Source organism: Equus caballus, chromosome 30 (genome assembly GCF_041296265.1).
Source record: "Equus caballus isolate H_3958 breed thoroughbred chromosome 30, TB-T2T, whole genome shotgun sequence".
In the NCBI taxonomy this organism is placed as follows: domain Eukaryota; kingdom Metazoa; phylum Chordata; class Mammalia; order Perissodactyla; family Equidae; genus Equus; species Equus caballus.
In genome coordinates this window covers 32,675,780-32,693,868 of record NC_091713.1, presented here as the reverse complement: position 1 = coordinate 32,693,868, position 18,089 = coordinate 32,675,780, and the positions used below count along the sequence as shown (strand labels likewise).

Sequence of the window (18,089 nt, the reverse complement as noted above, 5' to 3'; positions counted from 1 at the left end):
GCCCTTTCTGGAACATCTAATAGGTGTGCTCTGTAGGTCCTGAATGTGGCTGGTTTTGTGTTGTCCTCACTCTAATTTACCTAAACTTCTTACTCATTTTTAAACCAACTTTCTCATCCTCTGTTTGAAGAGAGCTGTTACGGGTTGAATTTCATCCATCCAGAACTCATATATTGAAGTCCAAACCCCCATAATGTGAACTTATTTGGTGATAAAGTCTTAACAAGAGATAATGAAGTTATGATGAGCTCATTAGTAGGGGCTTAATCCAGTATGAGTGGTGTCCTTGTAAAAAGGGGGAATTAGGTGACAAGTATCAAGGAGAACGCCTTATTTACATAAAGAGAGCCATCTGTAAGCCAAGGACAGAGGCCTGGAACACATCCTTCCATCACTGCCCACAGAAGGAACCAACCCTACCAACACCTGATTTTGGACTTCCGACATCCAAGACTGAGACAATAAATTTCAGTTAAGCCACCCATTTGGTGGTACTTCATCCCCACAGCCCTAGCGAATTGATATAAGGGCATAGACCAAATAAATGGTTGCAAAATTTGTAAGATATTTCTCTCCAAAATGTATATTTTTAAAAATTCATCTGCTCCCCCCCTTTTTCACAGTTACTATCTTAATTCAGACCAGACTCTCCTCAGTTCACTTAAGTACTATTCCAATAGATTCTTAATTAGTTTGGCACCTTAAGTGCTCCAAGCATGTTTACTGAATAAGTGAATTTGAATTGAACATATTCTACTTTATGTTTCTATGGTTATTCGACTTATGTAAGTGTGAATCGCGTGCCCCTCAAATAGTAAGCTGGTTTCCAAACACTTGCAGCCCTCTGGTAGGTATCTATAATGCCTTTGTGAACAATGGGAGTTTAATATTAGGAAATAAATACACAGTGCCTTTCAGAGTTCTCTTTACAATGAGAATTTGGGTACTTTCAGTTAAACAAACGCATTCCATTTCCTCCTGACATTCTACTAAATTGACGGGAAAGGGATAAAAAGGTTTCACTCATGAGGACAAAGGAGATAGTAGATGAGACAAGTTTGGAAGTTAGAAAGCAGATGGATGAATGGTGACTGACTTAACAGACAGAAGGGAGTTAAAATTTAAGTTGAGAGAGGAAACAAATCGCGAGCAGGCTGCTTTTTGCCATGGAGCCTCAGAAGTCTCAGGAAATAGAAGTACCAGATGCCTCTGCAAGGAGGGTTATATGTAGGACTAAATATATGAATAGCAATTAAAAGTCTGTAAGAGAAGCAATTCTATTCCCTGAATCCCTCCGTATATCCATTGCCAGGCACTTTCCCCACCCTGGGAGGAGAGGGTTACTGTTTGGAGAATTTGGTCCATGGATACCTGCACTCAGAAACACTGGGTGCGGCTGAAGGTCCAGATAAAATTCAAGGTAATTAAAGAACAAGTCATCTCACTGAATGTGAGATGCTTCCCTCAAATGACTCTGAGGACCCTTACAGCCAGGTCCACATCTCCAGTGACACAAGACTGGAGGAGTTTTCTCTGGGGAAATGGTCCCTCACAAGAGAAAATGCCATATATATATATATATATATATATATATATATATATATATATATATACACACACACACACACACACATATATACATATATGCATACAGATATATATATATATATACCTATCTATATAAAGTGTGTGCATAGATATAGAGTCTGGAGTTCCCCAGTACAATATCATAGATTGATCACCTTATCGTAAAGTTCGTGTGAAAATAAGGTCCCTGTGTTCACTCAGGTCCCAAACAGCGTTTGAGTGCATCCCTCCTACATATGTTCAGACAACAGGGATCACTGGACATTTAAGGAAATTCATAATAAGAAAAAGAAAGAATAGGGGCTGGCCCCGTGGCCAAGTGGTTAAGTTCAAGCGCTCTGCTGCAGGCGGCCCAGTGTTTCATTGGTTTGAATCCTGGTCACGGACATGGTACTGCTCATCAAACCATGCTAAGGCAGCATCCCACATGCCACAACTACGAGGACCCACAACGAAGAATATACAACTATGTACTGGGGGGCTTTGGGGAGAAAAAGGAAAAAAGTAAAATCTTAAAAAAGAAAAAGAAAAAGAAAGAATAAATGAGCAAACAAGAAAAAGTCACCCAGAAAAGAGGAACTCAGAGGCAACACAACAGCACTGTGCAATTTTGGGAGAAGAAGTAAGTCTTAGAATATATGATAAATATCCTCAGAGTAATAGGAGAAGATGAGGAGCGTGAAAATATATAAAACAAGAATTCTAGGCTACAGAACAAAGCAATTCAAGACAAAACAAGAAACAGGGAACCAAAAAGAGCTCCTGGAAGTTAAATAGAGAGTAACACATGAAAAAGTAAATAAAAAGTGTAGAAGAAAAATTTAAGGACATTGAAAGAATGAAGAATATTAAAATGAGCACTTAAGCCAAATAATGGAAAAGTGGAGTCAAAACATGAGAAAATTAAAGGATTAGTCAGGAAGAAACAATATCCATATAGTAAGAATTTAAGAAAGGGAATCCAGAAGGTGGTGCAGGGGAATATTATCAAAGATATGATATAGTCAAATTTCCCAGACTGAGAGCATCAAATTGAGAGGGCCCACCTATTACAGAATAATGGTTAAAAAAAACCTGCACTGAGGGCTGGCCCGGTGCTGTAGTGGTTTAAGTTCACTCACTCTGCTTCTGCAGCTCAGCGTTCACAGACCCAGGTCTTAGGCACAGACCTACACACCGTTCATCAAGCCATGCTGTGGAGGGGTCCCACATACAAAAACAGAGGGACATTGGAGCAGATGTTAGCTCAGGGTGAATCTTCCTCAAGCAAAAAGAGGAAAATTGCAACAGATGTTAGCTCAAGGCCAATCTTTCTTACCAAACAAAAAAAGAAACAAACAAACAAAAACCCATTATACTGATCAGAGAGAATGAGAGAAGAGAAGGACCAAGAGAATGAATGAGGAGAATGAAATTGAAGAGGAAAGAAAGAAGAAAACATTCAAAACTAAGGATGGAGAAACAATGTTTTCAGACTTCTCGACAGTAATACCAGAAGCCAGAAGACAATGGGACAATGCTTTCAAAATTCAGGAAGATGTTTTGCCACCTAGATTTCTGTATCCTGGCAGAATTTTGGTCAAGTAAGAAGGTAGAAAGAAAGTTATTTACAGATATTAAAGATTTCAAAAATGTGCAATCCTCAGGAAGCTGATAGAAAATGTGTTTTACCAAAACCAGAAAGTGAGTGAAGATAAAAGACGACTCAGAGGAGAAAATGGGAATTCCCATGGTTCTGGAAAAAAGCAGATACTAGACCAACAGCTGAGCAGCAGGTTCTGAGTGCAACAGGGAGGGCTGCCTCTGGAAAGAGAAGAAATCGATGCAACTGATGTGGGTGAAGGTATGGAGAGGAGATTTCTGCTTCTGGGCAGATGTTATGGACTGCATTGTGTCCCACCGAAATTCAAATTGACCTACTGAAGCCCTAATTCTTAATACCTCAGAATGTGATTGTATTTGGAGCTATGAGGTCATTATGCTGGGCTCTGATTCCGTCTGAGTAGTGTCCTTCTAAGAAGAGGAGACTGGGACGTACAGAGAGACACCAGGGATGTGCGTGCACACACACAGGAAAGGCCACATGAAGAGGCAGCAAGATGGCGGCATCTGCAAACCAAGGAGTGAGGCCTCAGAGGAAAGAACCCTGCCTGCACTCTGATCTTGGTCTTCCAGCCTCCAGGACTCTGAGAGGATAAATTTCTGTTGTTTAACCCACCCAGTCTGGGGTATTTTGTTACAGCATCTGTAGCAACCGAATACAGCAGATTTTGAATTAGTGGTGAGTAGTTAGGAAACGAAACAAATGCCAAAAGAGGTCCTTATTACCTCTAGAGGAAAACAGATCATTCAAGATTGGAAATATAATTATAGCACTCACCATGGTTTACCATAAATAATAGTCATAATAATATGAACACTGGATATTGATCTCACCGAGATTGTTATTGAACTTTTCAAAAGATGGAGGGAAGGGAAATTGAGAGTGGGTTGGAGTGGGGAAAGGAAACCTATTTCTTCTGTTCCACAGTAGGAAGCCAGGAGATAATATGTGAAATTGAAAAATTAAGAAATGGTAATAAAGTCATGTTTAGACATATGGAAGCAAATAGCAGAATAATAAGTTTTAGTGACTGCCTCTGTGGAGTGGAAATATGGTGTGGGAGTAGGAAAAAGAGAGGAAGCTGTTCTTATCTGTTGTGAAACTTATAGAATTATTTGTCTTTTTGAAGTATGTGTGTGTATAGGTTTGATAATATTTTTAATTAAGCGGGATTTGGAAATATTTCTTTGTCTAGGAAAAAGTTGATTAGGCTAAGAAATTAGCCTTTTGTTTTGGGGAGGTAAACGGGTTTCTTTTCACACCGGCTCAAAGTCTGAGATGCCAGCCAACTGGTAGATATTCAGTTGAACTGCATATGTTTTGTATATACTTAGATTTTTTTTAATTCAACTTTCGTCCAAAACCTCGATTAATTTATTCCATGTTATTCACACCTGTGATTCAGGAGATGCTACAGGTCCTGCCCACAGAAGCCTAGTAAACAAGGTAGAATTCGACAGCTGTTGTTGAAAGAGGTGGCACACCATAGCTGTGAAAATTTTGGCAAAGTAACAAGAGACGTTGCCTGCAGCCGCAAAGGGCAAGGAATGACAGGTACCGCCAAGGCTACTTGGTTGTTTAAGCAATCAAAGTTTATTGATAAAGGGAAGCAGAACAAGGAGCAGGGATAAAGGGGAACAATAAATCGGTACTTACAACATCCACACCACAATCAGCCGGGGATGTCCCAATAGCGTGTACGGCTGATGGGAGTGCTGATTGTGCGGGTCTGAGGCAAAGTGTCCGTTCCTCCATGAGACTTCCCCGGCTGATTGTGGTGTGGATGTTGTAAGTACCGATTTGTTGTTCCCTTTTATCCCTGCTCCTTGTTCTGTTTCCCTTTACCAATAAACTTTGCTTAAACAACCAAGTAGCCTTGGTGGTACCTGTCATTCCTTGCCCTTTGCGGCTGCGGGCAACAAGAGATCAGTAGATAGAGAGCATGTAAATCCTTAACCGCCCAACAGGGGACTTCTGGTTGCCAGTTCCCCATGTGAAGAGCGTGGAAATAGCCACTCTGTCCAAATAACAAGTAAAAACAGACTGAACACACTGAAAAATGAACAACTCTTCAAAGATCTGTAAGACAGGTAAGGACACAGGGAAAACCACTGCCCCCGAGATTGAAGAGCCCATCAGGCAAATACAGAGAACAACAATTTTCCGGAGAGGAGACTTAAGAGTGGCTACCACCTTGGGAACCAGGGCAGGGGCAGGAAAACGTGAACTGTAATTGACGAATTGCTAGAGGCTTGGTGTGGACAGTTCTGAAAATTAAAAACTCCAGGAGTACCCAATCTTAGGGCGTGCCCACAATTTTGTGAGAAATTCCCTTCTCCAGCAGGAGGAGGCAAAAAGGAACCATTCTGAAATAGCCAGGGTACTCTGTTCTTAACAAGGCCTGCCCTCGGGACCAAGGATGTAAATTTGGGGGTGCTAAATGTGTGGATGTAATTTAAAGCCACAGGACTGGGGGATCCCACAGAGATTGCATATAACTAGTGAGGAGGAGTTTTTAGAGGGAAGCTAGGTGCAGCCCGTTATTTAGAAGTCATGAAGTGGAGGAGAATTCAGCAAAGACAGAAAAATGAGTAAGGAAGAGATCCAGCAGAAAGGGGGGCTCTGCAAATTAAGTGAAAATTGCGTTTCAGATGGTTGGGCCTGAATAATGGTCATTGGATTTGGCAATGTGTAAGTCATCAGTAGCCATAAAGGATGCAGTTTTTGGTGTAATATTGGGTAGTTAAAGCTTGAAACAAGTTTGAGAAGAAAGTAGGAAACTCTTCTGCTTCCAGCCATATAAGAGTAGTTAGGACAGGAATAACCCAACACAAATGTTTAAATACTGGATAAAATATACAAAACAATCATTTTCAGACTGGACAACAGACGGCGCAAGACTTTGATCTGTGAAGGGAAGGAAACCAGTGAGATCAGCCCTCAAACCTACTCTGCTTTCTACCTGGAAGCATTTACCAGATTCTGGTGCAGAAAAAGTGAAGCCAAGCAGTTTATGAGCTGAGGAGACAGAGATCTGAGACGACGGGAGAGTGAGTGGGGATGTACGGAGCAGAGTACCAAGAAGAGAGAGCCATGCATGAAAAAGCTCCAGTAATCTGCATAGGGGTCCCCTTGAGACTTGGCTGAATACTAAGCCACACGGGTGTAGGATGAGACTCCATGAGACCAGGCGGAGAACAGTAATTAGGAAGAGAACAACTCCCAGGGCGATGCTAAGAGAAGAGCCAAATCTGGTGCGCGGTTAGGAAATGTAGACTTCTGACCAAAAAAAGTAGAGACTTCGTCTAACACTCTAGATGTTCACTAGAGACTTGAGAAAGGCACACTATAGGTGTAGGGGTAAAGTCATTCTAGAATAGAAGTACTCTAAAAATAGCTTACCAGAGCTTAGAAACAAGCTTGCAAAGGATAAAGCTTTGCACAAGTGATTCTTGCCAGAACAAAACTCAACATTCTTGGAAGGATAACAAAAAATTTAGAGACTCAACAATGTACCATTCAAAAGGCCCAGCCTCAAATAAAAAAGTACGTGATATTCAAGGAAGCAGAAAAAAGTCTCTCATAACCCTGGGAAAAAAAAAATCAGTCATCATGAAAAGATCTAGCCGTGACAGAAAAGATGAAATTACCAAACCTTTTAAAATAACTTTAGAAATATGCCCAAGAACATGAATGAAAGCATGAACACGTTGAAGAGGGAAATGGAAACTATTTTTTTAAAAAAGGTATTCTAGAGCTGAAAAATAAAATATTGAAACCGAAAATGCCACTGGATGGGCTCAACATTAGATTAGACGCTGCAGAGGAAAATATCAGTAAATTTCAGGAATGCACGGTATAAACTATTCAAACTGAAGTGCAAACAAAAAGAAAGAGGAGCAAAAAAAGAAATAAGACCAGCCTCAGTGACCCATGGGATTATAAATATACATATTATTATATGTACATGATAATATATATACACACAACTATTAAGTAAGTGTTGTGTCTGCTTTGTTCAATTGCTTATAAGTTGGGAGCAAATTTATTTACATATATTATTTTAAGTTTCATAATTCAATTTTACTTTATTAGTGATCCTAAAATATTAAGCATTAATTAAAATATTAAAATATTAAGATAAGTTAGCAAAATATATTCAAAATATAAAAAATAAGTCTATCTTATGCTAAGTGCTACAGATATATTTTATAAATTGAAAATTCAGTTGAAAGTGCCCTTTGGTCAGACCAAGGTCTTGGCATTTTCTGGGTCATAGACTCTATCTGAGAATCTAACGAAAATCAGAAATTCTCATGGAGGAGACTATTCATGTATAAAATTTCATCTACAATGTCTGAGTTCTTTCATGGGTCACTTGGAGTTCAGTAAAAAAAAAATCTCTGCCGTAGGTAAACTGCTTTATTTGAAATCCTTGGAACGTCAACAAATAACTTTTAGATATTTCAAATTATAAGTATTGAATTTTCTGGAGACATTTTAGCTGATTTCGATTTATAGATAAATTGACTTTAGGTAAAATATTCTGTTTTCACAGGAGCAGTAGACACCTAGGATGACTTGATAATACTCTATGTTACTTGTTTTATTATTATAGGCTTTTTATTCCAAAGTTGTCACAGTCGATACTTTTACTTTTTTGGTTATAATTGAGTATCTGATATAAGGATGAATTTGTCAGCAAGGAAAGTAAAAAAAAAAAAAATCAATATCATCCTCTGCTTTTAGAAGAATGAATTAAAAATCTTGTTTCTGTGCCAGTTTTATTATCTATATTAGAAAAATGTTTATTTTCTGTTGCTCGTGTGACATTTGCGCCATAACATTGTGATTTCCTTTATCCTTAATTCTCCATTCACAGGAACATAGATGTTTATTATATCTTAATGGGGCACAATACGTGAATAAAACCAGGAAGATTTATGGGCCTTTCGGATAAGCACTTCATTCCATCTATTTATCCACTGAATTGAAATATTTACTATGCTGTCTGTGCACCTAATGCTCTTTATATTATCTCATTTCATGCTCACTATATCCCTATGAAGTAACTATTGTTTTTCATCTTCATCTGTGAAATGTGAATGAAAGCTAGGGATGGGCTCAGAGTGAGTAAAATATTAAACATGGCCCTTGTCTTCATGGAGCCTACGATTTAGTGGGCATCAACTTAAAAATCAATTAAGTGGAGCAAATACAGAACACGATGGGGACAACTAGCATGGACCTGAGTAGAAGAAAGAGCTTCCTAGGGTACGTGACAAATGATTCTAGACAAATCTTGGCATATCAGAAGTCCCGGAGGCTCAAAAGTGGAGAAGGCATTGTCACTGGAATAAAGAGTCCAAAGGCTGGGGCAGTAGTTTGGGGACAGTTTTAATAAAGCATCTTGCAGGCCCTGTTAAGAAGTTTGGACTTGATGCTAAGAGTAATGAAAGCCACTGTAGGATTTGAAACAGCCGAGTATAGTGATCATATTTTAGTTTGAAAGGGGAATGAATCTGATAAGATCAAAAATTAGTAAAAAGAATATATATTTATATAAAACGAGATAGATAGGCTGGCTTGGAGGCTGTTGCCTTTACTCCAAGCCAGAAGTGACAGTAGTTCATCTGGACTCAGTGAGGCTGGGGAGAAGTGGACATTAGAGCAATATTTAGAAGGCATAATCAACTTGAGAACTGACTAAATGTAGGGGTAAGGGAGACGGGGCAGTACAGGATTTGGAGTCTGGGAAAAGGAATAATGACCAGCAGGAAGATGAGCTCCATTTGGGATAAGAAGGTCAAAGGACAACCAGGGCCATGGCGTCAGAGAAGCCAAAGGAGAAGCCAGTGCCCTGCATGTCACATTTTGCCGTGAGTCCAGTAAAACAAGAAGAGCGAGAATCAGATCTGTTTAGTAACTTTTCTCTACTCACACAGTTTGTAAATTCTGAAGTGAGATTAGAACCCAAGATTTATGACTCTGAAGCTTAGCTTTTCCCACCTACTTTTTTTTAAATAGACTTTCTGTTTTTGAGCAGTTTTGGGTTTACAGAAAAATTAAACAAAAAATATAGAGAATTCCCATACACCCCCCCCCCCCCCATTATTGACATCTTGCATTAGTGTGGTACGTTTGTGACAATTAATGAGCAAATGTTGATCTGTTATATTATGTTTTTTTTGAGGAAGATTAGCCCTGAGCTAACATCCATGCCCATCTTCCTCTGCTTTATGTGTGGGACGCCTGCCACAGCATGGCTTGCCAAGTGGTTCATAGGTCTGCGCCCAGGATCTGAACTGGCAAACCTGGGGGCTGCCAAAGCAGAGCACGTGAACTTAACCCCTGCACCACTGGGCTGGCCCCTTGACAGCTCTTTTTTTAATTGCTGAATAATATTCCATTGTCTGGATGTACCATGGTTTGACCAGTCACTATTGAAGGACATCTTGGTTACATCCAAGTTTTTGCAGTTATGAATAAAGTGGCTGTGAACATTCAAATGCAGGTTTTTGTGTGGTTAAAGCATTTGGGTAGGGCCCTCCCAGTGGCTGAGTGGTTAAAGTTCCATGTGCTCCCCTTCGGCAGCCTGGTTCACGGGTTCAGGTCCTGGGCAAGGACATACATCACTTGTCAGCCATGCTGTGGAGGCATCCCATGTGCAGATTGGAGGGGGATTGTCACAGATGTTGGCTCAGGGCTAATCTTCTTCAAGCAAAAAAAAAAAAAAAGAGGAAAATCAGCAATGGATGTTATCTCAACCAAAAAAAATAATAATTTGGGTAATTGCCAAGGAGCACCAATTATTGGATTATGGCGTTAAGGTTATATTAGTTTTATGAGAAACTGCAGATTGTCTTCCAAAGTGGCTGTACCATTTTGCATTCCCATCAACAATGAACGAGAGTTCCTAATGTTCCACATCCTCACCAGTATTTGGTACTGTCAGTGTTTTGTTAGTTATTTGTTAGTCATTCTAGTAGGTATGTCTTTCATTCTTGTTTTAATTTGCAATTCCCTATTGTATATGATGTTGAGCATCTTTTCATATTCTTATTTGTCATTTGTGTATCTACTTTGGTCAGGTGTCTGTTCAGATCTTTTGCCCATTTTTAAAAGGGGTTGTTTGCTTTCTCATTATCATTTAGATCTTTTATCCTGTTAGTAACTTTATATGTAAAATGCCTCTCTCCTAAACAGCTTAGAGTTGGGTCTTACTTTATTTTCCTTCTGATATTCTTTATGTGTTAGTATTTAATCCATTAACATTTAATGTCATCACTCATACGATTGGATGTTGGTCTAACTAAATTGCTTTCTGCTTTTCCCTACTGATTTTTGTTCCTCTGTTTCCTCTTTTCTACTTTCTTTTATTATTTGATTTTCTTTTTCTTTTGGGAATTCAAGTTTAATAAACTGATTGGCTTTTTAGAACTATCTTTTGAAATTTTTGTAATGGCCGTTACAGGGACTACAATACACAGCTATAACTTTTCATAGTGAACTTCCTGTTAATATGGTACAACTTGTTAAAGTCAGAAACTTTGCATTTATTCTTCTTCTACTATCCTGGATGTTGTAGTTTTCAGATGTCAGTTATCATCATACGTTTGAAACCCCACAATTGTCTTTTATAGTCACACAAATATTAACCATTTTTGATACTCTTCTTTGATTTCTGAAGTTCTAACTTTCTGTCTGGCATCATTGCTCCATTGTTGCCTGGTTTCCGTGATTTCTGATCAGAGTCCTTGGTCATACGACTGTTTTTCTTTGGCTGCTTTCAAAATACTATCTTTAGCTTTAGTTTTTGATAATTTGACTATAACGTCATTAACTGTGGTGATCTTTTTGTTTATGTCATTAGGGATTTGCTGGGCTCCTTGAACTTGTAAATTTATGTATTTTACAAAATTTGGAAGTTTCCAGCCGTTATTTCTTCCAGTCATTTTCTGCCCTTTTTTTCTCTTTTGTTTGCTTCCCAGGAATTTAATTACATTATCTAAGACATTTTTACCCTGTTCCACAAGCCCCTGAACTCTGTTCCTTGTTCCATCCCTTTTCTCTTTCTTCTCCAAATTGGATAATTCTATTGATCTATGATTAAGTCCACTGACTCTTTCCTATGGCACCTCCATTCTACTTCAAAGACCATTCAGTGCATATTTTTCAGAAAGTTTAGCTTTTCACTTAATTTTTTAAATATTTTCTATTACTATGCTGTTTTTTTCTATTTATTGTGAACGTTATTTCCTTTACCTCATTGATCATACTTGTAGTAACTGCTTTAAGCCCTTGTCTGGTAATTCAAACATCTACATCATCTAGACACTTAATGTCTGTTAGATATTGTTTTGTTTGTTTCCTTTGAAAATAGGTCACATTTTCTTGGCACTTCGTCTGTTGAGTAATTTTGCGGTGTATTCTGGATGTTATTTTATGTTGTAGAGGCTTGGATGCTCCTATATTCTTCCAAAGAATGTGGATGCTCTTGTTTAAGCAAGGAGTTAATTTCATTCAACTCAAAATGCAAACTGTATCAGCTGGCAGAGGTTCAAATTTCAGTTGAGATTGCTTTTATTCTGTCCCCATGCATGCTTGGTTCAGAGGGCAGCCAATGTTGTACAAATTTATACACGGGATTTGTGATTTCTGTTCTCTGCCTGTCCATTTTCTGGGGTTTCCCACCCTGCCAGAATAATATTTAACCAAATACCTGGTATATAAACAATCTCTCAAATCTACCTCTGTTTTTAATCCTCCTTTTCTTTCCCTAACAGCATTGTCAAGTAGAACCTTCTGTGATGATGGAAATGCTCAATATCTCTACTCTCCAAGATAGCATTGAACTAGACACATGCGGCTTTGAACACTGGAAATGTGGCTAGTGTGACAGAGGAACTGAATTCTTAATTTTAATTGATTTAAATTTAAACAGCTATATGTGGCTAATGGCTACTATGTGGGCAGGGCTACCCTAGAACATGTTTTTGCTTCTTTTTTCAAAATGTGTGAGCTACCTATGTGGCGTATTTCTTTTATAATTCGCTTTGATATAGTCAGTTGATAAATAATAATTTAGGGGTGACACAACTTGTAAGATTTCATGTTAAGCATGATTTTCACTTCCTTTCTAAGTCTTAGCATCTTCTTTTTAAAACTTTTTCGATATTTTTTGATATCTGAAAGTTGTTGATCTCCTACAACACACACACACACACTCACACACATACAAAGTCAAAATCCTTTTACCTTTAGTGTTATATAAAAAAGTAAAGTAATGTGTTCTCTCTATATATGGTCACTGTAATCATGCCCTTGTTAAAATTATTATAAATCTGTATTTTTTTCATGGAAACTGTTACTACAAACTTTCAGTTGTGCTGCATTTCTGAAGGCTTCTGATCCTCAACTATTTTGTGGGAAAATTATTTTGGAGCTTGTCAAGAGATTCCTCTCTTAATCTCTGCTATTTTTCTCCGTGCTGGTAATTAGCCCTGATTGGATTCTGTGCGGTTAGTCTCTTCCACAGAAATAAGAAGTATCTTTAAAAATAAGTCCTCACAATGAACTATTTTCTATGTTTAATTTTAAATTGTGGATGTGACCATTTAACACACAGATTGATGATTTTTTTCTTTATATATTATAAATTTTCCAATTTATTTCATGGTATTTTGATATTTATCATTTCAGGACCACCAAACAATTTTGAGAGCATGGGCTGTAAAAGATTTTGCTCCAAATTGTCCTCTGTATGTCCAGATATTAAAGCCTGAAAATAAATTCCACATCAAATTCGCTGGTAAGTTTAATCTCGAATGAGATACTTTGAATTTCCTCAAACTCCCATTGTGGTTGTAAGAGTTATTTCTCTGAAGTTAGTGACAACTTAATATATTCATGATTCTGTGGAATAGGATTTCTTTCTTATCATCTACTTGTTATAAGAGAATTTATTCAGTTTCAAATGTGAGAAGATAATGTTTTGGTGTGAATCTTTACCTGTGTATATAATTTGGTGATTTTAGCAACTAAACTTACCGGATAGCATACATACATAGATTAGCACTGATATTTTTGTGCATAGTAGAGACACAGGTTTCAAATGCTCATCTATTAATTTGTGCTTAGAATTTACACATAGATAAATAATACTTTGTTATAGATTATTTAATATACATATAAACTTACCATGCAATAGAGTAATATATTAAAATATATTCAAGTATATTTAAATAGGTTTAAATTGAGGGTAGATTTTAAAAACAATTCAAGAAAAAGATACATGTGAGTTTTTCTTGGAGGCACTTCTTTTAAAGTAATTATTACATGATAGTATACTTTAAAATGTCAGGAATTGAACAGCAAAATGGTACTTTATTATTTTTTTAAATGCTTCTGTAAATTTTGGTCCAGGCAGTAATTTGTATACCTTTTTTTTTTCAAATATAACAGCTCTGTTTTTTAATATTATATTTCACCTTAATAGTCTGCAGCTTCAAAAACCACTAAAATGTAAATCATTTTAACTATGTGTTAGCAAAATGTCTTTCCTTCAGAAGACATGTCTGCATATCTTAAAATGTTTGCTTATTAGTACATGATTTTTAAATTAAAAATTATGAACGCTAAGACATTTTTAAGCAATGATAAGAAAGCCATAAAATTATTGGCACTCAGTGTGCTCTGTATCTTATCTTTTAGCCGTGCTACTAGTGACATCAGTTTTTTCTAAAAATGTATCACAAGCAACTTAAAGCAACGGCTCTCAAATTTGGCTGTATTTTAGTATCTCTTTGGAAGATTCCTTTAAGTACTAATCACAGAGATTCTGATTTAAATGGTTGAGATGGTGCCAGGGTTTCTTTAAGCTTGTGTCCTAAACTGAAAATTAAAAATAACTGTACCTTCTCTGTGAACAACTTTGTGAAATTAAATGGAAAAATACATGTAAGATACCCTATCTGCTACTACCTATTATATATGTAAATAGCATTCAAGAAATACTGATTATTTATCTAAAAGAACTTTGTGACTAAGCTATCTTATTTTTATTGTTATTTAGCAAAAGGAATATTTTTGCAAAATTTTTATCGTACTTGGTAATGACTTGCTATGATAAAACTTTTAGGAAGGCAGTAATGACATACACACTAGGGGAAGTCCTAAAAATACAAATTTAAATTCAAGTGCCACCACTTAAGATTTAGATATGCAAATTAGTATTCAGAGGCTTATTTTCCTCTCCTGCTAAATGACCATAAATATTTGATGTCGCTATTCCATTGGTTGGGATTAGCAGTAAGGATTAAATAATGTCTGAAATTTATTAGGTGCTCCATAAATAAGTATTGAATGTGGATCTTAAAGCAATATGTAGTTTGGGAAGATAATTTGTAATTTTGAATGTGTTAAAACTAAAATTCAGAACAGACTCTAGTTCTTTGCTCTTTCTTTAGCAAGCCATTGACACGCTCACAACAGGTAGATTACACTCACTGAAATAGTCTACTTTTAAAAACAAAAAATGACAAAGACTGTTTTCATTGATTCTCTTTCATATTCTTGTCTTGCCGTTATTTTGATAAACCCATTGGAACGAATGGAATGTTTAAAAGTTCTATGCCAATGGTTTATCTCAATGTTTCTCATTTATGGCATCTGCTGAAATTCCTTCTAATAATGTCTGTATTCTTTTATGGCTGAGATTACAACATCTCAGAGGAGCTCTTTCTATATTTGGAAAAGATGAACGCATCCCAGTTTCATTAAATTGCCATGAAGAATAGGTTGGGTTGATGTATGAGACTCTCAAACCAATGCAGTAATATACTTTATATCTCAGCATGATGTTAAAAAGATTATGGAGTTTACCTTTCAGAGAGCAGTGTATCAAGCTGTCACTTAGTTTGTGTGGTAGATTATTAAAATAATGGTCTTCAGTAAACCATGCTCCTTGCGTCTGTGTCCTGTTCTGATGTGACTTTGCAGCTTATTCCATGAGAAGGTGAAATGCATTTCCCACCTTTGAATATGGGCTGGTCTTGTGACTTGCTTTGGTCAATAGACTGTGACAAAAGTTATATCGTATGACTGCAGAAGCTGTACCTTAAAAGGCCATACAGCTTCTGTTTTCCCTTCATTGGAACACTGCCCAGAGCCAGCACGTGAAGAATCCTAATTTAGCCTCTGTGAGAATGAAATTGACCTGGAAAGTGATGCTCATCCATCGCGGTCGCCCCCCCTCCTCTTTAGCTCCTAAGTTACCCACCAGCCAACTCAAGAATCATGCAGATCTCTAGAACTTTAAGAAATAAAGTGTTGGTTGTGTTAGGGTCACTAAGTTTTATAGTTATTTGTTATTCAGCGATAGATAACTACTATAGTTTGTAATAAGATAATAATTGCTTTAATCTTGTCATATCTACTTGATAGTATTCATTGTTTTTGTCCTTGTATTCTCATGACTGTTAATAGCACAATTCCAATTATCACAAGATGTAAAATGAGATATTTTTATTTCTGTTTAAAATAAATAGCCTCTTCAATTCACCCTAAATTGTGGAACTACTACCATGATTATAATTTATGTATTTTTAAAAAATAAATTCATGTTTTCAAAAGATGAAAAGGAAAGACTTCAAAATTAGACTTATAAGTATATAAACTATTGGAAAGCAAAAACAATGTAGCAACCTAGCAACTATTACTTTATGAAGATCTACCATTCATATAATATGTGATCCTTTTATCCTGAACAAAACGACTGTAGGCATTCATTAAAGTAAATTACTGAATTGCTACACTATTATTTGAAGGAATTCTTACATTAATTATTATACTATTAATTATAATTAAAATAATCTTCTACACTTTGATCATATTCACAGGGGAAAAGTCCATATAGACAGGATTTCAGCAATAGAGAAGATATGCTCTTACTCATATCACTAAGAGAGGAAGGTAAAAATAGTAAGCCTAGAGATAGACAGAAGGAGTAAAATCCTTAGCAGAAAAATTGTTATAAGAGAGTTCTGCATATATACCAACACTGCGATCTGCATTGTACTGTATACAAGTGCATTGCAAATTATGAGATTCAAGTAACATAGAAATATATCTCACAAATAATTTGATTATTTTTTTTAAAGATTTTTTTTTTTCCTTTTTCTCCCCAAAGCCCCCCGGTACATAGTTGTATATTCTTTGTTGTGGGTCATTCTAGTTGTGGCATGTGGGACGCTACCTCAGCGTGGTTTGATGAGCAGTGCCATGTCCGTACCCAGGATTCGAACCAATGAAACACTGGGCCGCCTGCAGCGGAGTGCGTGAACTTAATCACTCGGCCACGGGGCCAGCCCCTATAATTTGATTATTTTTAATACCACAGATTTCCTAAGAAAAAAGTAAACTCAAATTGACTCAGAAAAACAATGTTTACTTCCAGCAATTTGTCCTTTTGATGATAAATTTGTCAAAGTAAAGAGATTTATATTGCAAATTCTGGAATGAGACCATCCTAGTCAAATCTTCGTTCTACTAGACATTAACTGAATGACCTCAGGCTTCTTAATCTCCCTAAGCTTGATTTCTTCAATAAATAAAATGAGGATAATAAGAGAAACTATCCCATAGGGTTGTTAAAATTTAAAAAAACTGCTCAAAAGAACATCAACCACTAGTCATTGGTACCTATCAAATCGATGATTATCATTAATCTGGAGTGCCTGTTTTTCATCCTCCTAACAAATCTATATTATCTTTGTTTCCAGGAATAGTAACTGAGAATTTCCCAGGATATTTTATAAACAACTTATTATATACATTAAAAAAACACATAGTTCTTAGCATGCACATATTTTCCAGAGAATAGAAAAACTATCTCCTCAAGTCATTTTATGGGCTAACATAGGCTTGATGCAAAACATTAAGTATAGTATGAGAAATGAGAATTAGAGACCTAAATTAATTGGTTAACATAGTTGAAAATTATATAAAATATATTAGCAAAATGAACAAAGTAATGTATTTAAAAAGTAATATATCATCATAAAGTTGAAATTTTTCTAGAAATAGAGCATCATGTTAAAGGAGAAAACATTATCATCATTTCAATGGTTACAAAAAAGCATTTGAGAAAGAATTCAATAACCATTCACAATTTTAAAAACAGAAAAAGAAAGAAAAAGTATAGCTTTATACAGGTGAAGAACTCCTTAACCTAAGGCAAGTAATGTACAAAACAACAGAAGAAAAAAGAATATTTAATGATCACATGTTGAAAGTCTATCCTTAAGATTAGGTACAAACAAAGGTGCCTATTAAACCCAATTTTACTTTTCATTTTCCTGGAAATTCAAAGGAGTGCAGTAATGCTACAAAAATAAATAAAGAAGTAAGTATTGGAAATGAATAAATAAAATTGCCATTATCCACATATCAGAAGATTCTCTACAAAGAAAATTTAAAAGAATTTTCCTTTCTCCCCATATAACATTTCCCTTAGGGGAGTTCATCCATTTATCTGATTTCCAAAATTACATCTCTCTCAGCACCCACCATGAGCTCCAGTCTTGTATCTCTAACTGCATAGTCAGTGTATCCTATTAGGTTTCTAATAGCTATCTCAAAAGTAAGATATCTAGAAAGTTATTGATTTTCCCTGACCTAAAATCTGTTTCTCCTCCGTTCTCCCCAGCACCATCTACTTAGAACTCAAGCCAAAAACCTATGAGTCATTCTTCCATCATTTCCATCTAATCCAAACCCTATAGGTTATACTCCCTAAATATCTCAGCCTTATCCCCTGACACAACCCTAGTCCATTCCATGATCGTATTTCACTTAGGCTATTTCAAAACACTCCCCTTTCCTTTTCTCCTGGGTATTC

The 18,089-nt window shown here is 36.5% G+C and overlaps 1 protein-coding gene across 13 annotated transcripts in view; it reads left to right on the top strand.

Annotated features, from left to right (window-relative positions):
• KCNT2 (potassium sodium-activated channel subfamily T member 2) overlaps window positions 1–18,089 on the top strand; it is a 350,894-nt gene that overhangs the window by 156,161 nt on the left and 176,644 nt on the right. For all 13 annotated transcript variants that reach the window (XR_011434198.1, XR_011434197.1, XR_011434196.1 and 10 more), the window contains exon 13: window positions 12,893–13,001. Coding sequence is in view for 8 of the 13 variants with exons in the window: in XM_070255832.1 (XP_070111933.1) it covers window positions 12,893–13,001 (109 nt within the window). In the remaining 5 variants the exon portion in view is untranslated. The remainder of the gene's footprint in view (window positions 1–12,892; window positions 13,002–18,089) is intronic.